This window comes from Gallus gallus, chromosome 1 (genome assembly GCF_016699485.2).
Source record: "Gallus gallus isolate bGalGal1 chromosome 1, bGalGal1.mat.broiler.GRCg7b, whole genome shotgun sequence".
Classification (NCBI taxonomy): Eukaryota; Metazoa; Chordata; class Aves; order Galliformes; family Phasianidae; genus Gallus; species Gallus gallus.
In genome coordinates this window covers 137,932,456-137,958,472 of record NC_052532.1, presented here as the reverse complement: position 1 = coordinate 137,958,472, position 26,017 = coordinate 137,932,456, and the positions used below count along the sequence as shown (strand labels likewise).

General features: G+C 42.6%; 1 protein-coding gene across 6 annotated transcripts in view; it reads right to left on the bottom strand.

The window, feature by feature from the left end:
• Positions 1-25,292, bottom strand: part of TUBGCP3 (tubulin gamma complex associated protein 3) — a 50,568-nt gene extending 25,276 nt beyond the window's left edge. For 2 of the 6 annotated variants that reach the window (XM_416949.8, XM_004938535.5), the window contains exons 1-6: positions 25,000-25,249; positions 14,313-14,420; positions 12,478-12,545; positions 10,375-10,452; positions 9,587-9,804; positions 1,379-1,551 (exon numbers count right to left, since the gene is read on the bottom strand). In XM_416949.8, coding sequence (XP_416949.2) covers positions 1,379-1,551; positions 9,587-9,804; positions 10,375-10,452; positions 12,478-12,545; positions 14,313-14,420; positions 25,000-25,075 — 721 coding nt within the window. In that variant the 5' untranslated portion in view covers positions 25,076-25,249. Of the gene's footprint in view, positions 1-1,378; positions 1,552-3,652; positions 3,804-5,233; positions 8,847-9,586; positions 9,805-10,374; positions 10,453-12,226; positions 12,246-12,477; positions 12,546-14,312; positions 14,421-24,792 lie in introns of those variants that run through there. The other 4 variants (XM_040662595.2, XM_046906798.1, XM_040662620.1 and 1 more) reach the window with 4 other exon arrangements.
• Positions 25,293-26,017: the final 725 nt, after the last annotated feature.

Genomic DNA, 26,017 nt, shown 5'->3' with positions numbered 1-26,017 from the left:
TCCTTCTCCCAAATTTGATGGCACTCTTATCCTCATCAGTTTACCTCTCAAATAGATCCACCTAACCAGAATAAAAGCAACAACAAAAAAAGGCATTCCTCTTTTGACAAAAGTAGCCATTGCCTTAAGGTGCTCCTCAAAACTCAGATTTCTTTCATATGATCAAGAGGTGCCCAAGCGTTGCTATTCCCTTTTAGGGTGAAACTGTAAATAGTACAACAATGCTCCTGACTATACTGTCTGTGTAGGTGTAGCAATAACCTACAGCAAACAACTTTAAAAGAAAAAAAACCCTTTTAATTAGAAGAAATGATATTCACAGAAATATATCTTCTTAAAAACAGCTTCTCACGTCCTGAGTGCAGTTCTTCTACTTCAGCAAGTGACTGCATGTAAAAGAACTGTTGGTCCTTATGCCTGTTCCACAGTCAAGAGTTGTGGTTAACCAGCACAATGAAATTCATCTCTACTGCTCTTTGTAGCAATCAGTACAGTAAAAGTAAGAGGCAGGGATAGATCTGAGAGAGAGGAAAACGTGCTCCCATCCTCTTCCACATCATCTCATCTTCTTTTCTTTTTTTTTTTTTTTTGCCAGAGAGCAGTAGTAATGTAGGATGACATCCATGCTTAACTCTCTTGCTCAGAAAAGTCTCCTATTGTTATAGTAAAAGTAGAATGGGTTGACACTTCCACAGCAACTGCTGCAAAGATGATCTGCTGAACAATTTATCCTCAGTTACACTCCTGTAACTTCAGAATACATCCTTTAGACATCAGCTTCAAGTTTACAGCCAAAGAACTAAAATGGTAAAATGTATCTATTTTTAATTTTATTGACAATAATTTTTGTTATCTTCTTCAATTACAATCACTATAAATACCAACTAATTTAAAAGAAAAGGATTAAAAGTTCTATATTCAAATGCACATTTCCAAGTTTTGAAATACAGAATCACAAATGATTGGGTGTATTTCAACAAGTTCTATTGATCTGTTGTTCTGACTTCCTAAAAGCATAGCATCTTTTCATCCACACTACAGTGACCAAGAATGCAGCTATGATCACTTACTTGATTCTGACAAACGCTGCAACAAAGTCACAATCTTGTCAGAAGACCAAAACATCTTATCAAACCACATATGGGAAAGACAAATTAAAACCAACCAAAGATACTGAGGCCACGTAGACTACCCTATTGCATATTTACTTCTATGCTTCTATAAAATACATTTTAGAAAAGCTCCTTGTAACATTCAACATTCTATAAAGGTATTTCAAAAACATTTTTAAAATGCTGGTGGCAATTAATAACAAAATTATTTCAATTGTAGAAAGCTAACTTTAAGCTAAACTAAAGCTAAACACATCTGTGCTTACCACTTGAATCTCCTTCTCGCCTTGACCTTGGTACGCCACGTGAGACAGCATTTGAAAAGCCTTTTGAGGTAGTGCTTTGTAAAGACGGCTGGCTTGCAGTTAGAGTCCATGCAAGACGCGACCCTAATTGCTGACGGAGGCAATCTCCAACACCTGGAGCTTGATAGGATTGTCTAAAAGGACAAAAGAAAGAAATATCTTCAAAACTTTGACTCTGTACTCATCAACTAGTTTGGGATATGCAAAATATAAAAGATACCCTGAGCCCGAGGGCAAGGAATGCTTTTGCTCCCTCACTCCCTGCACCATAATTCATGGTAAGGCCAAGCATAGTACTTAACTAATGAACAAGAACAAAACCTCCAAAACACAACGCAACCCTGTTGTGTTCAGCATTTCCAACGCCTCAACAGTACGATACTGAATTTAGCCTGTTATGGTTCAACAAGAATGTACATCAAGACACAAAGGTTAACACGTATGAACAGAAGTACAGGAAGAAAGATGCTCACAGAACAATCCGATTTGAGTTTTAAGCTACAGGCCTAAGGAGAGAACAGTGAAATTGCCGTAAAATGATAAGACCAAGAATAGGTGAGGAACAGCACAGGTTCTGATAATATTCTTAAGCAGGGAGATAAATGAAATAATCCCACTGACATACGTTCCTATACTGCATCAGGACCACAGAATGATGAAAGTTAGAAGGGATTTTCGGACATCACCTACTCAACCCCCCTCCTGCATAAAGCAGGGTCAAGTATAGGAGGCTGCCTGGGTCGTTGTCCAGTCAGACTTTAATATTTTCAATTATGGAGACTACAAAACCACTCTGGGCAACCCTTGCCAGCATTTCACAATACATATTTTCACTTCCATTTCACAGTGAAAGGCTTTTCCCTTATGTCTAAATGGGACTTCTTAAGTCACAGGTGTTGCCCTTTCCCTGGGTTCTACTCAGAAAAGCTGAGCTCAGTCTTCTCTGCTCCCCTGGTCAGGTAATAACACACTGGTAAAAGCTCCCTGAATCTTCTCTTCTCCAGCCTGAACAGTCTCAGCTCTCTTAACCTCTCCTCACACGTCAAGTGCTCCCTTGTTTTGCAGTCTCTTTTCTAGACTCTCTATTACCCTCATGCCTTCTGTACTGGGTTGCCCAGAACCCAGCTCTCCACCTGCATCCTAACCAATGCTGAGTGGAGAGGGTCACACCACCCAGACCACTGGTAATACCCTTTCTAATGCAGCCAGGAAATTCTTGGCCTTCTTTGCTGCACACTGCACTCATGTTCAACTTGTTTCACTAGGACCCCCAGGGCCATTGCTGCTAAGCTGCTTTGCAGTCAGTCAGCAGTCTTTCTGCAGAACACTGTGTTTCTTTCCCTATGTTGAACTTCAGGAGGATCTTGTCAGACTATTTCTGGAGCCATTCAGGTCCCTTTGAATGGTACTTGAATCACCGCTTTAATCAGCCACTCCATTTTGTATCATCTTCCAAGCTTTCTGAGGATGCACTCCATCCCAATCTCCTAAGTGGGATCCAGCCCCTGGGCTACAACATTAGTGACTGGGCTTCAGCTGGATTTTATATCACTGACTCCAATCCTTTGAGATCAGCAGGTGATACAGCTTTTATTTGAAATAAACAAAGAGGAGTTCATCACCCTCCTCTTGTTCACCGAATCAGTCATCACAAAAGGCTATGAGTTCAGTCCAGCATTATTTTCCCTTCACAAGTCAGTGATGACTACTTCCAATTCCCCTTCTTATCCCTCACGTCTAGAAATGCTTTTCAGGATGAGTTGCTTCATCACCTTCCCAGGTACTGATGTGAAGCTGACCAGCCCGTAGTTCACAGGATCCTCCTTCTTGAAAAAAATTGCAACATTTGCTTTCTTCCAGGATTCTCCCAGTTTACCATTTACCGAGAATGGCCTTACAAGGATAGCAGCCAGCTCCCTCAACCATTACTGATGTATCCTGTCAGGTCCCACAGACCTTGATCATATTCTGCCAAAGGTAAACCTGGAGCAATGGAGACTTTCTCAAGTGTCTCAGAATCCTAGTATTACTGAAGGCCAGTTTTACTACCATAGACCAAAGCAAAGAAAGGTCTGAGTTTTGCCTAGACACCTTCCACTGATAACATACTTGTGAAATTCTTTCCTCTTGGCCTTTACAGGCCTTGACATACCACACAAGGTGAGCTTTAGCTTTCCCTGCTCACTCAGGCAATGTTTTTAGATTGCTTTCAGGGTCATGTGCCACTGCTTGTACCTTTGGTGCGTTTCCAAACTCAGTATGATTTTTTTTTTATGTCTGATTTTATTTTGCAGGAGCAATCTGTTGATCCATGCAGGGCTCCTGCCACCTCTGCTTGTTTCCTTCTTGTCACGATGGACCATTCTTGAGCTTGAAGGCAGTGATCCTGAAAAATCAATCAGTTCTATTGAATCTCTCTTTTATCTAGGGGTATCTCTCATGCAATTCTCCCAAGCAGGCCCCAAAAGAGGTAAGAGCCTCCTCTCCTGAAGTCCAGGGCTAGTATCCTGCTGTTTTCCCCAATTCTTCCCCTGCAGGATCCTGAACTCCACTACTGCATGGTCACTGAAGCCAAGACCGTTTCCAACCTCTGCATCTCCAACCTCTTCTTCCTTGCCTTTAAAAAAAAAATAATTCAGATCCAGCAAAGCATCTCTTCCCATCAGCACACTGATCACCTGCATCAGAAAGGTATCATTAGTGCACTCCAGAACTTTTATTGGTTGTTTGCTCCCCACCGAACAGCACCTCCATGAGATATTGGAGTGGTTAAAGCCCTCCAAGATCTGAAAATTTAAGGTTGCTTCCAGATGTCTGAAGGTTTTATCTACTTTCTCCAGATGAGACTGTCTATAGAATACACCCACCACAGCAGGCATGTCCAACCTGCAGCCCATCCGTTGCTGCCACATCATCACAGTGGCACCTCTGCCCAGCCAAGAAGTCTGGACCTGGGACACAGGGAGGGTGCAATACACTTCTGACTTTGCCTCTCACACCCATAGCACATGTGCAGTCATAGTGAGCCCCATGAATATTCCACATGGCACATACTTGTGCCACTGGTTGATTAAAAAGCAGTGGCTGCCAATAATAGCACTTCAACATGCCTAATACTGTCTCAAAAGAAAATTGAACCCCCCCCCCAAAAAAGGCATGGAAGAAAGAAGAGTGTTATAAAAAGGACAGACAAGTACTTTTCTGTCACGACAATCTGGCACTACACTTAATTCACAAGAATTCACAATTCATTTTACAGCTTGCAAAGGCTGGCCAACTTTTGCTTATCGACAAATATCTGAACTATTTATTATTTGAATTTTTCAGTTGCAAATATAGATTCATCTTGGTATGAACAGACAATTAAACCACTGATCAACATTAGGTTTCCTAGAATTTGTTCTAGTAGGAAAACTGTAAAACAACTGTTGCATAGTGACATGTCATTCCCCCTGCTCCTCCACCCCCCTGAAATAACGTCTTCTTAAAAACAATCTATCCAAGTATTTATGAATACTAAAAACTAGTGTGAACTTGATTCAATCTGCAGTGGACTTTGAATATTTGGCTCACTCAAACCATTAGGAAATTTGTTTGATGCACTGAGATAGAATCATAAAACAGCCCAGAATGAAAGGAACCTCAAAACCAGTAGGTCCAATCTTTCATGAGAAAAGGGAGCCCAGATGAGATTACTAAGCACCTCATCCAATTGCACTATTGAAAACTAAGTGATGGGGATTCCACCATATCCCCAGGGAGGCTGTTCCAGTGATTGGTTGTTCTCATGTTCAATCAAGAAGAAATCTCTCCCACCGCAACTTGTATCAGCAGCTCAGAGTCTTCTCCTATGTGGCTTCCTGTAAAGAGTCGCCTCCATCCTCTATGAAGCCACTCTAAGTACTGGAACACTGTGATGAGGTCACAAGCAAGCCCTCTCTTCTCCAGGGTGAAGAGATCTCACTCCTTCAGTCTTTCCTCATAAGGCAGGTCCTCCAGCCCTTTGATCATCTTTGTGGATCCTATCCAGTCTGTTCAGATATTTTTTGAACTCTAGGTACCAGAGCTGGACACAGCACTCTGGGTGCAGCCTGACAAGCAGAGTAGAGTGGAATGATCACACCTCTGTCTCTGCTGGTAATGGCCCTGAAGAGGAAGTCCAGGATCTGATTTGCCTTCATTGCTGCAGCAGCACACTGCTGACTCATGTTCATCATATTGTCCACCAGGACCCCACAGGTCCTTTCCAGAAAAGCTGCTTCCTAGCTGCACACATCCTAGCCTGTACTGGGCTCTTTGGTTATGCCATCCCAGGTGCAGAACCTTGCACTTGTCTTTGCCAGATTTTGTATGGTTCGTGCTTGCTTCCTCTTCCAAAAGAGGGTTCTCAATTCTCAAGTGTTCACCTCAACATCCACCTTAGCATCATCACCAGACCTGCCAAGTGCACTCACAATTCCATCATCCAAATCACTTCCAAAGATCTGGAATCATGGGGGCCACTGTCTGTCCTTAGGGAACCCTACTTGTGACAGGCTGCCAGCCTGAGTTATAAACATAAAACATCAAACATTCTACACCACCACAGTCTGTTAGCTAACTTCCTATCAACCTGAGACTACTCATCTCATCTATATTTTGCTAGACAAGAAGATTACTTAACACCTTCCTTCTATTTGGATAAGATCAATGAGCTACTGAGCACTCTAATGAACCACCTTAAATCACAGCCAATAAGGCTGCAATTTAAAGATGCAAGTTTGGAAGCAAATTGACAACCAGGGAAAGTGAAGGAATCAGAACTACTACAACTAATTACTAAAATTAAGTCTGCACTGCGATGTCTGATATCCACATTTACATACTTATGCAAAAGCAAAGTCTGATTGCAAAGGCAACTGCCATCAGCCTGAAGAGACTGTTCTTTAGAACATCTGTGGGCACTTGCTGTTCATGTCTGGTCACAATTAGATCTTCTGATTGGCATTTTCAACACCACGTTATCACCCAGTGTCACTAAACCATGGAACCTAGAGAAGGCTATAGCAATAGACCTTAACAATGCGCTAATGTAAACACACCAACTTCAGGACTTAAGAGTATGCCTGAATCAGGTTCTTGCTTGTTTACATAGAAGATTGTGTTCTCTGAAACTGTATACATTAATCACAAATAAGCACTCAGAAGAGCTTGTACACTTAGTATATTGTCCAGGGAAAACTAGGCTAAATTGTTTGCTGTTGAGTATTGTTTTTTTTTGTTTTTTCTTTTTTTTTTTTTCCTCCTGTGAAGGTTCACTCCTCAGCCCAACATCCATAAATCTGTCGCTACTACAAACAATGATATGGGGAAAGGTGAATTTTTAGCACAACTTTGCTCTCCAAACGGTTGTTTTTATGAACATTTGCATACTAATTAGAAGTTAGAAGCAAACCCTGACAACTCCCACTGGAACATGAGCCACTCCTACAAACATGACCAGGTATAATAACTGTCAAAAGATGCCCTGCACTTAGCTGATTGAACAGGAAGAGTAAAATACTGAAAATTTAGGTGAAAAGCTGATTCTGTCATCACCAAAATCCCACATCTATTCTGACACCAATCTATACCATTTATCAGATGTCCAAGGATGCTAAACTGATGTTAAAACCAGTTAAAGGATTTCTGCCGACTTGAATCTAAATATGGAGTTTTTATTCTTATAAACATGAATAGGCCATTATGTCTAAGACCTTGGTAAAAACAATACTGCTCTTTACCATTGGGTAAGACCTTACATTAACAACAATCCTTGTCAGTTATGAAGTAGGGTTTTTTTGTTTTGTTTGTTTTTCTTTAAAGTAAACAAATTGTAATAGCAATGGGATTGTTATATAACCACCTAAAGATTAAAGTACACATTTCTCAAGATGGGAGAGACCTTATTCCACCCTCCTTTCATCTTAATAAGGAATCAAATAGAAACCCTTTTTTGCAAGGGAAAATCCCTTCCCCTTGTAACTCAGAGGAAGAGATATTTCAGTAGTCTCTAATGTCTTCTCCAACTAACTGTATGAGTCATCAAAAGGGGTCTGAAAGATTGGCTAGCCTGGGAAAACTTAAAATTGAACTGCGCATCTTTAACAAATTCTTTAAAATTCTCATGCCTTTCATCCAATCAAATGAAAGAACACCCCAATGAATTAAACCATAAAAGAAGAAGCAAAAAAACCAATGGTATGCAAACACCAGTGATGTCACACAGAAGAAACACTGATAAATGTGGTCGCTGGTCAAATACTGAACAAGAGGAAGCAGTAATAATGCATGCATGGGAAAGAAGTATAAAGATCAGAGTTGCACTCAACACAGAAGGACCTAATCCATAGATTCTGCTGCCAGCAAACTTGTAAGTTATCAGGAAAAAAGAATTTGCAGCAGAAGGACACTGATACAGGCATCTCAGTAATTGAAGGATTCAAATAAAACCTCACTTCCTTTGAGCAGAGTTTTCCGCTGCTATTTCTGGTTATCACTGGAAGTACCCAATAAGCATTTCTTTCGTTATTAAGGAAAACATCAGAAATAAACATGCAATCATAACAGTGATCAGTATCTGCAAATATGAACATTTTAGAAAAGAGACTTCATCTATCAGCGATGTGTACTGTCTTGTCAACTCAGTATGCTGTACTCAAAAAGCAAATTTCACCTGAAATCCTGAGCTGACATGACAAAATGAATCCACCTATTTTGTGTCTACCAGAAACTCTACAAGACTTCCCCTTTCAAGTCTCCTTGCTAGCCTCCTTAGCCAGTAGCCACTATGAATCAGAAATATTAAAAGCCATCTGAAAGGCTAAGCAGAATCTCTTGCTGCTGGAGAGCTATCTGTTAGTTTTATCATCAGCCATCTTAAAGCATACAGTATGAAAGGTAACTAACACACTACAACACGATTTTCACCTTGGAAGAAGGTAAAGCAAGTACAGCTTTGATTCTCATGTTAAACTGCCTTTACTTCAACCCACAACTTTTCTTCCTGTTGTCCTGCTTTGAGGAGTGGGGGCTGTGAGTAAGCAGCTGGCGGGGTCCTTATCTGCTAGATCAGGTCAATGCAACAGGTTAGGAAGAAAAGCTGAAAGAAGCTTTGTCTCCTCAAGTTTCTCCATCACTTCCTGCTGTGTGTACACAACATATGCAAGAAGTCACCAAACAGTTCAAATTCCTGCCTTGGGGTTTAGAGATGTAGACTGACTAAAAGGTTAGTCTACCTTTCAATCTAACACATTAGATGAAACACTCATAGCTAAGTCAGTACCATCTCTTTTGCTCAGTGCTACTTTCTCTGAAGAGTTCAGATGTCCAAGGAGGTTGTGGATGCCCCATCCCTGGAGGCATTCAAGTCCAGAGTGGATGTGGCTCTGGGCAGCCTGGTCTAGAGGCTGGCAACCCTGCACATAGCAGGGCGGTTGAAACTAGATGATCATTATGGTCCTTTTCAACCCAGGCCATTCTATGATTCTATGAGACACCAGTCTCACTACTGGACTGTTCAGTAGTATATTGGTAAATACCAGGAAAATTATCTGCACTTCAAGCTGGAACTTTAGGCCTGGGTAGATAAGAACAAGCAAGAAAACTTGTCCACAGAAGATGCAACATTGTTTTAGTATAGCATCCAAGTTGCTGAGAACATGCCTAAGAGACAGATCTTGACTTGAAAATGGTAAACATGAAGTTTACTATTTCAGCACTGGCAGAGGAACACTCACTTCATAAAAGGAACTTGCCTGAGAAGAGCTCTTAAGAAGTCTTTTTCACAGAAGAAAAATAAAGGTGGTTTTAAAGGATTTCAGAAAACTAAGATGTTTAGGACAAGATCTGGCATTAGAATCCAAGAGTAGATTCAGTAAAACATCAGCTGCTCAGCAGGCACTTAAGCTTACAAATAAATACACTTGGCCAGCCAATTACAGCTTCAGATCATCATTTAACAGCACCTGACATTCAGAAACATCCAGCTGAATAACTCCACTTACAGAGGAATTCCCAATGGGATACAGCTGGAGAGAATGGGGGGGGGAGGAGACCAAAACAAAACCAAAAAAACTCGAAAAGGAGGAATAAGCAGCTCATTGCCAGTTTTCCCCAAACCTATTTATTAAAAAGAAAGACTTAATTTACCCTGGAAGGAGCGATTGTGGAGTTGGTGTTGGGCCATTTAGGGCATACAAGTTGATGCTGCTGATCCCACTGCTCCCCATGCTGCCAGAACTCTGGGCAGACTGAGCACTGCGGTCTTGGTAATTCAGTGGAAGGCTTTGAGGTCTGGCATAGTAATAGGGAGTTGAGTGAGCATCCCGTGGCAACGCTTGAGCAAAAAGTGTGGCATAACTTGACACCTGAAAAGTGATTTGGAAAAAAGGAAAGACATGTGAATGGACACAAGTCACATCTTAATTGCACTGCGACATTCAAGAATACAAAAAAAGAACTGAAGATCATCATTATGCAAAGAAAATAATTTCATTACAATTAAGACAGAAGAGCAAGTCACTGTCCCTGACTGTGAGGGAAAGTGCCTCTAGAAATACAGCTTATTTTTGCCTGTGAATTGTCATTAGCAATAGCTGGAAAAGTACTTTGGTGCTAGCAGAGCTGCAATCAAGGAAGGAATTTTCTTCTTACTCCATTTCAAACTTACTAGCACATGAACAGACGTTACACCACCAACCAAAAAGTAAAACCATCCAGCAAAGTCACACGTCAGGCTACAAGTGATAAACAGCTCATAATTTATAAAAATGCAGACACTTGTGTGTGAGAATGAAAGAAAGAATACATTTGAGACAACCACACACACAACCTAGTTTCCAGAAGTGTTCAGTAGGTCTGGATAGCAGCTCTGTGACATATCAACTAAACAACATAGCTTTACTCTTTCTCAAAACTAACAATGTCTCCTCACATACCTTGTTAGACTGCTTACGTGGGTCTTCACTGAGGCTAAGCAGGAGGTAGAGTATTGACCATTTATTTTTCAAAATGCCCTTTCAAAAACAAACAAACAAAATACAAGTTGGTCATAACTCTCAATAGTTTTTTGTTGTTGTTGTTAAGTCATTCAATCAACTGCATTGTGCACGTATAAATAACTTTACCACACAAATAAGATTAACCTTGAGTAAACCAGGAATGTGCAATGTAGATTCCATAACAGTATTATATGAACTTTCTCCACTGTGTTAAAAGCATGAACTCTCTCACCTGTTCTAAAATCAACAAGCATACTCAATTTAAAATCTTTAGCTACTAAGAAAGACAATTATAGAGTTGAACTTCTGCTGGTATTCCTACATACTTCACCATTTAAAACACCTTGGACTTGCATCTAACACCATAAGTAAAGACAACAAACTTGTGGTACAACTGCTAACAGTAAACAACCTTTTCTTCAAAGGTTCTTTCAGAAAAGAAGCCTTTTATCCACTTTCCTCTTCACCTTTCTTAAGGGACACTTCAAAAGTTTGAAGCTGAAATAGAAATTAGGGCAATTTGTCTGTTATACAGAAAAACACCAGGCCCAGCACTGCTAGCTGGGTAACAGAAGGAATTGTCCTGCTCTGCACTGCCTCACCTTAAGGTACTGAGAGCACATGCAGGCACCAGAGTATAAGAAAGACAAAACTATTAAAGAGCATTCAAAGAAAGGCAACAAAGAAGAAAAGGGTCTGTAGGGCAAGGTGTGTGAGGAGCAGCTGAGGCCCCTGGGTGTGCTCAGCACAGAGCAGAGGAGCTGAGGGGAGGCCTCATGGCTACTGCAGCTCCTCACAGGGAGCGGAGGGGCAGCGCTGAGCTCTGCTCTGTGTGACAGCGACAGGACCGGAGGGAACGGCATGGAGCTGTCAGGGGAGGGGCAGCTGGGGGTGAGGGAAAGGGGCTGCACCAGAGGGCGATGGGCATGGAACGGGCTGCCCAGGGCTGTGGGCACGGCCCCAAGCATTCAAGGTGTATTTGGACAATGCTGGCAGACATAGGGAGTGAATTTTGGGTACTTCTGTGTAGAACTAGGAGTCTGATTCAAGGGTCCTTGTGTATCCCTTCCAGTTTAGGATATTCTATGATTCATTTGTTTTTGTGGAAAAATACAAAACAAAAAACCCACAAGTGTACAAATGACAACTGGAAGTCTTATTTTATTAAAGCTCAGCATATTCTACTGTGCTGAACATTCAACTTTATGAAGAAACCAGGACAGATTAGCAGTCGTCATTTTTCACCTCCCTAAGCTAAATTTCTCTCCTCACATCTTTCCCTCCTTTAATTCAATATCCATTGATCTCAACCATGAGATTTCTATACACTAACAGGAAAACAATAGACAGTATTCTCTGATGAATGCTGGTTTTAGCACAGCCATCAAATTCAGCAAGCCCTTAACCTTGAACAATAAAGATCTGGAGCACTTAAAAACTCAGAAGCATGAGGACTGTTTAAATCTGAGATTAACTAAAAAACTAGAAACTTACAAACCATTGCCATAAAATTAGAAAATTCTTCAATCTTACATATTAAAAAATTAAACACTTCTATTTTTCCAAAGTTAATTTTTTCCTACATAGTGCTTTTCAAAATTACTCAAAAATTGTATCCTTCAGTCTGTTCCAATTTTAAAAGTTTAATTAATAGCAAACTGCTCATATCTTTACATATAAATACATATATAATTAAGATATACACACAAGTCTAATTTTTGAACTTTTCACAAAAATTACACAATGGTTGAGGCTGGAAGGGACCTCTGATGATCATCTATTTTAATACCTCTGCTCAAAAGCAAGACTATATACTGCAGACTACCCAGGGCTGTGCTTAGCCACGTGTTGAATCCATCTCTGAGAACAGAGATTCCACACCTTTCCTTGGCAACCCGATCCAGTGTCCAATCATCCTCTCAGTTAAAAAAAAAAAGGAAAATAAAGACGTTAATGATCTGAGCACTATCCAAAAACAACTCTACAATATCAAAAGAATTTGAGTGTGCTTTCAGTTTCTTCACATGTTTATTACACTACCTGTGAACCGAGCTTTCTGTAGAGCTCTGAAAACAAAGCAGCGTCTGCTTCCCTTCTTTGTCGCACAACTGGAAGAGATAAATATAGATTAAAAGAACTAGAACAAGAACAATAGTCATGTCAGAAACTATATATTTTGTGGTAAATAGGAAAACATGATCAAGAAAGCATAACAATGCTTAACTGTTTTGCATTACTTATTCAGACTTCTGAGTGTTTTTTCACATTATCTGCATTTCTACCCTTGAAAGTTCTTGCAGAGGATATGACCCAATGTAAGCAGTAACCATTTCCCTTCCAGCAACAAAGGCATTTGCAAAAGATATATTAAAAAAGACCTTCTAAAAATCGAGCTTGTCTTCCTGTAGGGTTTGCGAATTAACACACGACTGAAAGCAGATATGGGTTAAGAACCCTATAAAGTAACTTATAAAAATTATCATTTGTTTCTTACTTTCACTACCTAATACAGAAATAAAGTAGCAATGCCACCTGCTCCAGGTCAAAAAGAATTTCAAAGTCAAAGAACTTCAATATATAAAGGATAAATATATAAAGTTTTGATCCCTGCCTGTTATGTACCAGAAGTCTTTGCTCAGAGGAATATTTTTAAGCTTAAAGGTATCTTCAGAAAGCCAACTTTACATCAGAAAGAGTCATATATAAAAAAGGTAAGGCAAACATTAAAGGAACATTAGTCATAAAACAGTTGCTGCTAAACAACAGAAATGCTAATTAGTATTAAAAGGCACTACCATGTATTTTTTTTTAAACCAGATAAGTCACCTACCACATAATAACTCCAACATAAATGTAAAGTAGGGGATATATCCAGTCAGTTATCCCATGACCACTAAAATCAACCTACAAGCTGAAGCTGGGGAGATGGAGGATGATGGAGATAATCAGTTCCACTGGGCAACAGGCCCCAGCAGAACAGTTGTATACACTGCAGTGCTGTCTAGTACTGGCCAAAAGATACAGAAACTCAACGTGCAGGAAGTGTATACTGTAGAATACAGGGTTTTACAGCTGTATCTAGGGAAATTCTGATGGGCTTATTTGTGAGTAAGTAATGGAAGCCCTGCATTAGCAAAAAATACACAAGTACTTTAAAAGGTTACAACCACTGGCTTCAGTTATTTTAATTCAATCATCCTGACCAAATGTTCAAAGCTCCTGAGCACAAATGGAAGCTTTAATTTAATCAGTAACTGCTCCTGAACATCCTACTGTGGAGCTGAGAATCTGCTGAAAGCATTACTTGGCTTTTTAAGAATGCCTCACACTCCAATGGGATTAAGAGCTCAACACTTGACTCAGAGCAGCACAGAGCAGAGTGGAATGTAACTGCAATAACTTACTGTCACAGTCTAATGTGGCTTTGAGAAGGTTGTTGTAAATAAACTTCTAGGAAAACAAAAGGCAAGAAATATCAGCTAAGTTGCATGAACAGTGATTCCATCTATCCCCAGAACGCTCATTCATTAAGATTCACATATGTGCTCATGAAGTTAATTGTGCCAAAGCGTACCTCAAAAACATCAGTCTTCCAAAAAGAAGTATGAACTTATGAAGTCTGAATAATATTAAAGTGAAAGAAATGTAATATAAATTGCTCTTTATTTCTGTGGTGGCTAAGATGGAAAGTCAATGGCTTGTTCAGAAGCAAGAGAAATTTAAACTTAGCATCTGAACTCAGGAGGAGTAACTGGGGGATTCGTGGAATTGCCAGCACAAGATTTTCAGGGGCAGGCAATAACAACAGTAATCAGTATTAGGTAAGTGAGACAGAACAGTTCCACCTTCACAGGAATAAACAGAGATGCACGTACGTTCTTTCTTGATTTTCTCTGCTACGAGAAATTCATCCCGTTCAACAGTAGGAGCAAAGTTGCTTCCAATAACTCTCACTGCATACTGGAACTGCTGGGCTGCATCAGCTGAAAAAAAAAGGGAAACCCAATGAAGCAGACTGCTAAAGTACTATTAAAAGACAAAAAAAAAAAAGCAAAAAAATTAAAGACACAAGATTACATAGCTGTGACTGAATTTGGCATAAAGTACTCAGCTTAGATCTGATACTGTTACATTAGATGTACTCAGATACACTTCTAACCAGAGGGCAGTGAAGTCCAGCTTATTCTGGGGGGGGGAGATTAACAATACTTCAAACACACCTGTACACACACTGCAAATTAAACGTATGCAATTAAACACTTCCTATGCTGCACTGGCTGAAGAGACACTTAGGCCTGCTCAGCTATTAGAGAGCATCAGCAAACTTCAGGAGGCTCTGCAGCTCCCTGCGGCCTGAAAAGCTGTGCAGGATTTGCCACAGTCACGCAATTCAGCTTGCACATAGAAAACATTGCTTTGATTGTTCCTAAGGAAAATAATGTTTAGAAATTAACTTTTACATCCGCCTCTGCTATCCTCTCTTATCACTCTTTAAATTAAAAAGTATTAACATAAAAACAATTCCCTGAGGTCTCCATGAGGGGACTGGCAGAACAAACCTCCAAATAACCTTGCCTGAGGGGGGCCAGAGTGCAGCATAAACTCAGCAGTTAAGCTTTCTCTTTGGTCTGCCAGCACAGCTTTAGCAATAGCAGGCACCACCTCCTGCCCAGACTGCAGCCAGAGAGCATGGACGAACAGATATGGGGGATGAAAGATCCCAGAGATTTCTGAAGAGAGCTACAAGGAATAATAGCACAGGCTGGCAGTACTGCAGCTGAATAATTCTGAGGTGTTACAGAAGATACAACTTAAAATAGAACTCCACAGGAAAAAAAAAAAGACATAACCTTAGTGGATGAACAGACTTATCACAGAATGCGTACCTTAACACTTTTGTTTTCCCTTCAAGTTTACAGCAACTTATGGAATTCTATTTCTGCATACGAACTGAGTCGGGATGACAGCTACACACAGCTGTAAGGGGCTTTTTTTGTTGTTGCTCTTGTTTGGTTGTGCACGCTTGTGTGAGAAACTGACATCAGAATCAGGACTTACCTCCTAACTAATGGAAGAAAAATCAACAGCTTGGCTATTTGCATGCTTCCCAGTCTCCCTCTGACACTAGAATTTAAGACTACATCTGCTTCTAGCTTTGTGTTGCAATGGAATATTGATGATGAGAGAAGCAGAAACATGTGTGAAGATCTCCAGACAGAAGTTTTGGAGATAAGATTTAATCTTAAGTCCTCAGGCTAATCAAAACACAACAGATATGCTATCAACAGTAAGTAACAGGGCTTTCCTTTTTCTCTAATAGGAAAGCTTTAACAAAGCTCATAAATAACCTTCTATGTCAACATTAGCTATAGCAAAACTAGTTAAAGCACAGAGACCTAGCCAAGTTTCTCCATACTGCCCTAACAAGGCATCTGAGAAAGGTCTCGAGTTAAAAAACTACAGTTCCATTAAAGAATGCTGCAGATTAAGCCTGCTACATGACTGACTGTGTGGTTCAAAGAAATCCACTCTTTACACCATAGAATCATAGAATGGCTTGAGTTGGAAGGGACCTCAAGGATCATCAAGCTCCAACCCTTCCGCCACAGGCAGGGCCACCAGCCTCCACATTTAACTCTAGACCACATTTAATACTAATACACATACAGATTTGCACTGGAAATTCGAAAGTACCATAGAAAGACTTTTTACGTTATAATTTACACAGCTTTTCTTGTTTCATTCATAGAGTCCAAATTCTTATACAAGGAGAGCACATTGCTAAAGAAGGCTCCTCAGCAGCAGATTATTTCTTATGAGTCTGTAACATAACTTCACCACCTGTAATGCTTAAATGTAATTTAATTCGGATATCTGTCAGTGGAATAAAGAATCACATCATTTACAACGAATAGACGTATTTAATTGCCTCAGAGATCATTAAGATGGCAGGCAAGTGTAAAATACATAGCTGTGTGTCTATATATGTGTATACACTTTCCCATCAGAAAGTAATTCAGTATGACTCTCTCACCCTAGAGCAGAGCAAGCTATCAATAATTCAATATCTACCATCTACCCGCCCATTTATGCTTTCCTACAAACAACACGGTATTCAAGATGAATTACAGCCAAAGGCAGATGACATTTTGAAGTCACAGAAAGTACAAGTGGAGCACAGAGAAGCAACGCATAGGAAGAATTTGGTGGAGAAACAGTACAAGATGAAATTCAAAGGAGGTGTTCAAGAAAAAATAAGATAGCTTGGCCACTATATCTCCAAGAAGCCAGTAGTTCAGAGTAGCCACTGCAATTCAGGATGCAAGCTAAAACTACAGGACAATTATTTTTAAAAGAAGTTAAATAAATCAGACAATAGTTCCTTTCTTGAAGAAAGCAAACTCCACTAGCACTTCTAGCCAGCTGCCTCTACCCACTCAACACTTTATAAAGTCATTGTGAAACAATGACACTAAATCACATGCAACAGTCCACATGTGGTTCTGAACGACTACTGTTGGAAACTACTCAAACACCACTGCTGTAATCTAAGACATGCTCAAGAAAAAATACTCACTAGAAAGAAGCCTTGTGGGAGGGGGATGTGCTACTAAGACAGGCCAGTCCAACAGTAAGATGTGCCAGTCTTGTGTCCTGGTGAAGGAGGAGGGGGACACACCTTTTTGTAGCAAGAACACAAGGGCTGGTGTGAGGTTGGTGGCTACAGAAGCATCTGAGTATGGTCAAAAGGGTATTAGGGCTTATCCCACCCAGAAGGTGGCCCAGCTCAGGTGCTTTTACACTAATGCACACAGCATGGATAACAAACAGGAGGATCTGGAGGCCACTGTATGATCAGAAATCTATGATATAGTCACCACCATGGAAACGTGGTGGGATGACTCACACAGCTGGAGTGCTGTGATGGATGGCTACCAACTTTTCAAAAGAGATAGGCAAGGCAGGAAAGGCAGTGGTGTAGCCCTCTATATTAAGAAAGAATGTGAATATATGAAAATTAATTATAGTGATTATAGGGTTGTGAGCTTACGGGTCAGATAAAAGCGAAGGCCAATAAAACTGATATTATCATGGGAGTCTGCTACAGGCCACTCAAACAAGATGAAGAGGTGGATAAGATACTTCATAGATAGTTGGGTGAGGTCCCGAAGTCTCTCCCACTTATTCCTGTCGGGGTCTTCAATTTCCCAGACATCTGCTGGAATTATAGTACAGGAGTAAGGGAACAGTTCTGGAGGTTCCTAGAGCATGTGGGAGGTAGCTTCCTGACACAGCTGGTAAAGAAGCCAATAAGGGGAAGCAAAATCCTGGACCTACTGTTTGTTAACAGAGAAGGTCTTGGGGATACAAAGGTTGGAGGCCATCTGGGGCAAAGCGATCATGAAATGATAGATTTTTCAATCCTTGTTGAACCATGGAGAGGAGTCAGCAGAACTGCTACCATGGACTTCCAGAGGGCAGACTTCGGTCTCCTTCAGACCATGATTTGAGAGCCCGCTGGGAGGTAGGTCTGGAAGGCATGGAAGCCCAGGAGGGCTGGGAATACTTTCAGGAAGTGTCATGATTTTATGATCATGGTTTTATGATTTTTTGTTATCAGTATTCCACATCATAACATCACATAGTGCACTGGGAGTTAAGAGTTAATGCTCTGGATCCAGGAACCTGACCCAGAAGAGAAAAAGAACTGCATCTCCCAGAGGACTGTTTGCTGTTCTGTTACCATTTCCTCTCAGAGGGAAAGATAAAAAAGCTGTTCACAGATCACAAGACTCCCCTTCTTTTTGACCATCAGACTCATCTCTGTTGCAGGTGCCATATCACCTCAGCTTACTTAGGCCTTCAGCTTTTCAGACACTCTCATTTATTAGCTTGAATTCTAATTAAATTGTATTATAGTATGTTATTTTGCATTCCAATATCTCATGTAGTAAACTAGTTTGTTGCTCCTCAGATCATTGCCGCTGTTTTGTTCTTAGGCCCATCTCTCTACCCTTATCCCTGGCACGGGTCCATGGGATGGGTTTCTCCCCCACCCCACCAATAGTCATGGAACTGGGCCGAACCAGTCCATAAACCACTGACAGGAAGTTTATTTTAAAGTCACAGGACCTGACCACCCCCAAGTCACAGAAGACAAGCTGATGGGGAAGGAGACCAGTCTGGCTGAACAGAGGCCTTTAGCTGGAACTCAGGAACAAAAGGAAAGTTGATGGTCCTTGGAAGATGGGGCAAGCAACTTGTGATCCTCATAAGTATGTAGTGAAGCTCCGCAGGGAGAAAATTAGAAAGGCCAAAGCCCAGCTAAAACTGAACTTAGTCACTAAGGCAAAAATAAATATTTCTATAAATATATCAACAGCAAGAGGAGGGCAAGGGAGAATCTCCATCCCTTATCGGACATAGAGGGCAACACAGTGACCAAGGATCAGGATAAGGCTGAGGTACTGAATGCCTTCTTCACCTCAGTCTTTAATAGTAATACTAGCTGCCCCCTGCGCACACAGCCCCTTGCACTGATAAACAGGGATGGGGAACAGAATAAGCCCTGCATAATCCATGATGAGATGGTTTTGGATTTGCTCTGAAAGCTGGATGCTCACAAGTTCATGGGGCTGGATGGATTGCACCAGAGTGCTGAGGGAGTTGGCTCATGTGGTTGCCAAGCCACTCTCCACCATCCTTCGACAGTCCTGGCTATCTGGGAATGTCCCACTGGACTGGAGACTGGCAAATGTGACACTCATCTTCAAAAAGGGTCGGAAAGATGATCCTGGTAGCTACAGACCTATCAGTCTCACCTCAGTTCCAGAGAAGGTTATGGAATGGATAATATTGGGAGCCATTATGGATCAACCAAAGGTCAACCAGGGGATCATGCCCAGTCAGCATGGGTTTACAAATGATAGATCCTATTTGACAAACCTGATTTTGTTCTATGACAAGGTGACTCGCTTAGTGGATGAAGGTAAGGCCGCTGATGTGGTCTATCCGAACTTCAGTAAGGCCTTTGACACTGTCCCCCACAACAACCTCGTGGAGAAGCTGGCTGCCCATGGTTTGGATGGGCATATGCTCCGCTGGGTGAAACACTGGCTGGATGGCCGGGCCCAAAGAGCTGTGGGCAATGGAGTTAAATCCAGTTGGCAGCTGGTCACGAGCGGTGTCCTCAGAGCTCAGTACTGGGGTTGCTTCTATTTAACATCTTTATTAATTACCTTGATGAGGAGATTGAGTGCACTCTCAGTAAGTTTGCCGACGACACCAAAATGGGAGGGAGAGTTGATCTGCTTGAGGGGAGGAAGGCACTACAGAGGGACCTGGATAGACTGGATTGATAGGCCAAGGTCAATTGTATGAGTTTCAATAGGGCCAAGTGTCGGGTCCTGCACTGTGGTCACAACAACCCCAGGCAACCCTACAGGCTTGGGTAGGAGTGGCTGGAAAGCTGCCTGATGGAAAGGGACCTTGGTGTACTGATGGACAGTCAGCTAGATATGAGCCAGCAGTGTGCCCAGGTGGCCAAGAGGGTCAATGGCATCCTGGCTTGTATCAGGAATGGTGTGGTGAGCAGCACTAGGGGAGTAATTCTGCTCCTGTACTCGGCACTGGTGGTGCCCCACCTCAACTACTGCATTCAGTTTCGGGCAGCTTAATACAGAGGAGACATTGAGGTACTGGAGCAGGTCCAAAGAAGGGCAACAAGGCTGGTGAAGGGCTTGGAGAACATGCCCTACGAGGAGCGACTGAAGGAACTGAGGCTGTTTAGTCTGGGGAAAAGGAGGCTGAGGGGAAACCTTACTGCTCTCTTCAAATAGCTGAAAGGTAATTGCGGTGAGAGTGGAGTTGGTCTCTTCTCACCAGTGACAGGATGAAGGGAAATGGCCTCATGTTGCACCAGGGGAGGTTTAGGTTGGATATCAGGAAAAACTTCTTTACAGAAAAGGCTGTTAAGCACTGGAATAGGCTGCCCAGGGAGGTGGTTGAGTCACCATCCCTGGATGTGTTTAAGAACCATTTGGATGTGGTGCTCAGGGTCATGATTTAGCAGAGGGTTGATAGAGTTAGGGTAGTATGGTTAGGTTGTGGTTGGACTTGATGATCTTTAAGGTCTCTTCCAACCTGAGCAATTCTATGATTCTATGATCAAAGCTGTAAAACTTAACTGCCACATGTTCAGCTGTTCTCTTATTTATGCATTTGAGCTGTATCAAATTTTCATCAGTACAAATTACTACCAGAAAAAACTTCAGGAGAAGAAAAACCAAACAATTCCATTAATATTATGCCATATAGAATCACTGAGCAGTTTAGGTTGGAACTGACCTTAAAGATCATCATGCTCAAATCCCTGTCGTGGGAAGGGCTGCCACCCACTAGATCAGCCTGATAAACTAATAGAAAATATTGGTAAGGTAAAATACTAGTCTAGAATGTTCCTATTTTAAGCTAGTTATGTTTAACAAAAAAATAAAGTTAAGAGATTGTCTTTACATTTGATAATGTTAAACATCTTAAGTATATTTTAAAGGACAGAACAGGAAATAGGACTATTCTGTAACTCTGTGGCATTGCCCATACAGAGATTTGAGGATGGTCCCATTGACTTACCAGCAAACATGGACAGACAGTCTGCCTGGAACTCCTTGCTATGATTTTTTTCTAAGTTATCAACTTGCATTTTCTTCTGTTATTATATGTACTTCAATCCCCATCTCAATTTTTTAAGTAACTCTGTTCTCTCTCCCTCCCATGAAAATTAAACATTTATGCCAATAGATCAGAGCTTAAATAATAGAAATGCAGCAAGAAAACCTCTGAGATTATACATACTAAACTAAGACCATAGTGCAGACTCTAGATAACAAACTGCTGCCTGAAGACTCGAATACCACTATCTAGAGCATGCTCACCTTCAGAAGCACTAAAGGAGTCTGGCATATAAAAATCTTCTTACGATTCAAAACCAAATAGGCATAGCCTGACTAGGAACTACAGTACTATCTGATGTACTAAGAGCTCTTACAACTGTCATGCTAGTATAGCAGTGTACAAAGTAGGACTGCCCAAGACTTCCCAGAGGTTTCTGAAAGATAGCCAAGACCATGAAGCTTTGTCAGGAGCATTAAATTCACACTCACAGAGCAGCATGCAACCTTGTCTAACTGCTGGAGTCCCCAGGCAGGGAAAAATGAATGAAAACTGAATACCTCAGCTTGCTCAAAAACAATAATAAGCCCTATGCAGGAAACTCTCATCCCTTGGAAACAAAGGAAGCTATCCATATAGCAGATGATCTCAGAGTGGCAGATCTGCCACTGGGAACCTCTTGTGGTCACACTGCATTCTAACACAAATTCACTTCAACATGGATTTTCAATGAGTGGGCCTCACAGGACATCACACAGCCTCACCTTAACTACTGGGTGCAGTTTTGGGCACCAGAGCGCAAAAAGGACACACAGCTATTAGAGAGCGTCCAAAGGAGGGCTGCAAAGGTGTGGAAGGGTCTGAAAGGGCAAGGTATGCGAGGAGCAGCTGAGGCCCCTGGGTGTGCTCAGCACAGAGGAGCTGAGGGGAGGCCTCATGGCAGCTGCAGCGCCTCACAGGGCCCGAGGGAATGGCATGGTGGTGTCAGGGGAGGGGCAGCTGGGGGTTAGGGAAAGGGGCTGCACCAGAGGGCAGTGGGCATGGAACAGGCTGCCCAGAGCTGTGGGCACAGCCCCAAGTGCCAGAGTTCAAAGAGCATTGGGATACCACTCTCAGACACAGGGTTTGAATGCAGGGCAGTGCTGTGTGGAGGCAGGAGCTGTACTCAGTGATACTTGTGAGTCTCTTCCAACTTGGAATATTGTGGCTCTATGGTCACAGGCAGGAGCTAGGGAACATCCAGCAGATAAGGGACTCGAGACTTGTTGAAGGCTTCAAGCACAGCACTGCAGGCTGCACACAAGGATGTCATCACCCACATCAGCTACAGCACACTCCCACATTTGTTGTATGAGTGGAATCCTTCAGCTCCTGGTGATGCCATGGCTTCCACATGAACGTAACAGCAAACAAGCACTGAGAACAAACACAGCCATGCAGATGAAGCCCTCTGAAGTACAGAGAGGCCCAGGGAATGCACAGGCAGGAAGATCCATTAGATCATCTCAGCTCCTTTCTATTATTAGTCCACACCATTCTACCCAATTACTTTGATAACTTGTTTTTCATTAGAGTACTTATTCTAGGAGGGTACCAAAAGCTAGAATTTCAAGCCAAGTACACAGCAGGATAACTACACAAGTGCATAAAGATGACTGTCTGCACTTAGCTTTTGCTTCTTGTTACTAGTTTATTTCTAAAAAAAAAAACTTCTTATGGGAATTTGAAGTTGAATCTCCTAAGTAGCTAAGCCTCTTTTCCTATGCTGAAAGGGATTGAGTTAAAAGCCTGAAAAACAAGAAGCTACTGGTTGCTCCCCTCGGGGCACACACACCTGATACTCCAACACAGAGGATACTGGCAGCAACACAGTTCCCTTATTGTCTCAATTTGTCCCTTGGACCCAGGAAAGAAAAGGAGAGTCAAGGGAAATGCACAAGAGGAAAAAAAAAAAAAGAAAAAGAAAAAACATGTTTGAACACCTTCCATGGCTGGGATTTCTCCCACAGGGACTTTGTGTTACAGTCTCCCTGAACTGTCTACCAATAGCTGGGCTGATGGCCAACTAACAGACAACAGCTGACTGTTCCCTGAGAAACTTTATGTCAGAAGTGCTTGAGTCTCCTGTACCACAAGAAAAAGAGCAAATAAGGACGGGCTTCCTACCTGCCAAGCGCAAAGAACTACAGCAACAGAAAAGATAGTGGAGAGTCCACACAATTTTTAGTCAATATTTTAATAAATACTTCAGTAGGAGCTAAAGAAGTCAAGCAAATCCTCAGATAAGCGAGCAGACACAGTGAACTTGCAAGCAGCATATGGCAGCCCGCCACGATTTTGGGCAGAATTTCCTTTTACTTCATCAAGTGTAAGTAAAATGTTTTGTGTACAAGTGGAACCCAAACATACTGGATTAGATTCAACAATTGTTTCTTTAAATAATACCTGCGTTCTCCTCCTTGCTTTCTGCAAGTACTGCTTGCAAATGAAATTAATGGTCCCCTCAGAAGACAAGAAAATGCAGAGGAACTAAGGCTTCATCTAAAGTCCATAGAAGCATCCCACCTTTTCCCAATACTCACACCACCAGTGGTAAGCACAGAGCTTTGTGCTCTCATGCCCTTTGTGTCATAGGCCTAAATGAGATACTCAACATCAAGAAACAATCCTAGATTGAGTTTAGGTTGCAGTTCCTCTCCAAACTAAAGAAAAGTCATCAGGAAAACAGGACCCAGCAACACAGTATTAACAGTATAGAAATAATCATAGAATCATAGAATCGCTAAGGTTGGAAAAGACCCACAGGATCATCCAGTCCAACCATTCACCCTTCACCAATGGTTCCCGCTAAACCATGTTCCTCAACACAACATCCAAACGCTCTTTGAACACCACCAGGGTCGGTGACTCAAAGAGAGCACTGCTATGCCAATAAATTAAAAATAACAACAGTCCTAGGTAGAATCAATGCAATAACTGCAGATTTTAGGCAATGAAAAGCTAGAAGTGCACTTGCACGCAAACATATACACCAACTGTATAATAACACATCTTCCAAATGATTTTAGAAGTGAAAACCAGCTTTCAAATCAAAGCTGTAACAGTATCTTTGAATGGAAGGCTGCTGTGAAATACCTTTTAATATATAACCAGCCTAAAATAAATGTGATTACATAAAAGCACAAGAGGCGCTACACAGCTTGTAAGCTAACATTGATGTGAAGGAGGCTGGGGAAGAGTAGGAGCTGAGAAAAGCTCCACACCAGAAATTCCTGACGCCGAATTCTTACAGACTGGCAATTCTGGAAATGAGAATTTATGGTTTCAGAAATTCAAACACACAATGCAGAGGGTAACTGAACGCAGACCTCCAAAAGCATGTAGGGGGGAGGAAGAGAAAGGAGGTACACTTAGACCTTGTCGCTTGTTTTCTGTACTTCAAGAAGCAGGAATTCAGTCAGTTCAAAGTTGTTCACTGCTGTCACGCAAACACCTCAAGGTAACCTGAGGTGACTTTCCAGAAGACAGTGGCACGGAAGGAGGAAAAGAACATATCGGACTTCACAGCTACTAAGAGGGGAGGAAGCCATCTCTCACACAAGGAAAAGGCTACCACGAAAAGGCCACGAACCGGGGGCAGCTCTCACAAAGAGAGCAACTCGAAGAACAGATGAGCGGACGCACCTCTCCCTTTCTGCCTCCCCTCCACCGAGAGCGGAGCCACCGCCTGGGCTGCACCACACACAACTTACGCAAGCGGCCGAGGCTCCCTCCCGCCGCACCAACACAGCGGCCCCGAGCTGAGGCCGGAGAGGAGGCAACGGAACGCGGCCCCAGCGGCCACTCCCGCCCTAACGGTCCCAGCGGCCCGGCGCTGGGGAAAGCCGTTACCTTCGCTCTTGCCCAGGATGCGGCAGCAGAGGTTCTGCAGCAGAACGTTGGGGGATTTTTGGTCCGGAGTCGCCATCGCCGCCCAGGAGGACGGAAAAGCGAGGCGGTGGCGAGCGGCGGCAGGCAAGGAGGCAGGCGGAGAGGCGGTGCCGGCCGCCCCGTGCAAGCAGCCGGCTGCACGCTGGGCCGTTGCCTACGGCGCCATTTTAACAGAACCGCCGAAAGCCGCAGCGGCATCCGCTCCGCACCCACAATGCCGTGCGCGGGGGGCGGCATCGCTGCGCGCTGCTCCCAACTCTCTCCGCCGCCGCACCGCCGCCGCCGTGCCGGGGTTCCGACGGTCCGCCGTTCCGGGCCCGCTCCCGAACCGCCCCGCGAGCCCTGCTGGAAGCCAAGGCGGGCGTGAGCGACCGCTTCAGGCGTAGACAGCACTGTGGAAAGCGTTGGTCTGCCCAGCAGGGCTGCTCACGTGGAAAGAAAGCAGCGGCAGTGTCAAGAAGTGGTGTTGCTCTGTGGAATCTTTAAGTCCTTAGGGAGTCAGATGCTGACAAATATCCGGCTACAACTCGTAAATGGATATTGTTGGGTTTTTTTTCTGGTGATTTTAGCTGTGGCAATTGTATCATTTCAAAAATCAGAAGGTCGTCTCTACTGTGGAGAGGTACAGATTCGAAGGGTGGACAAGGAATTGGCTGGATGGCTGTGTCCAGAGAGTTGTGATCAACAGCTCTGCGCCCAGGTGGAGGCCAGTGACAAATGGTGTCTTCCAGGGGTCCATCTTGGTAGCGGTGCTCTTTAACATCGTTATCAGTGACACTGATGATGGGATAAAGTGCATCCCCAGCAAGTGTGCTGCTGACACCAAGCTGAGTGGTGCAGTTGCCACAATAGAAGGGAGGGACACCAACCAGAGGGACCTGGACATACTTGAAAAGTGGGCATATGAGAACCTAATGAGGTTCAACAAGGCAAAGGGCAGCGTGTGTTACTTGGGCAGGGCAATCCTAAATGTGAGAAC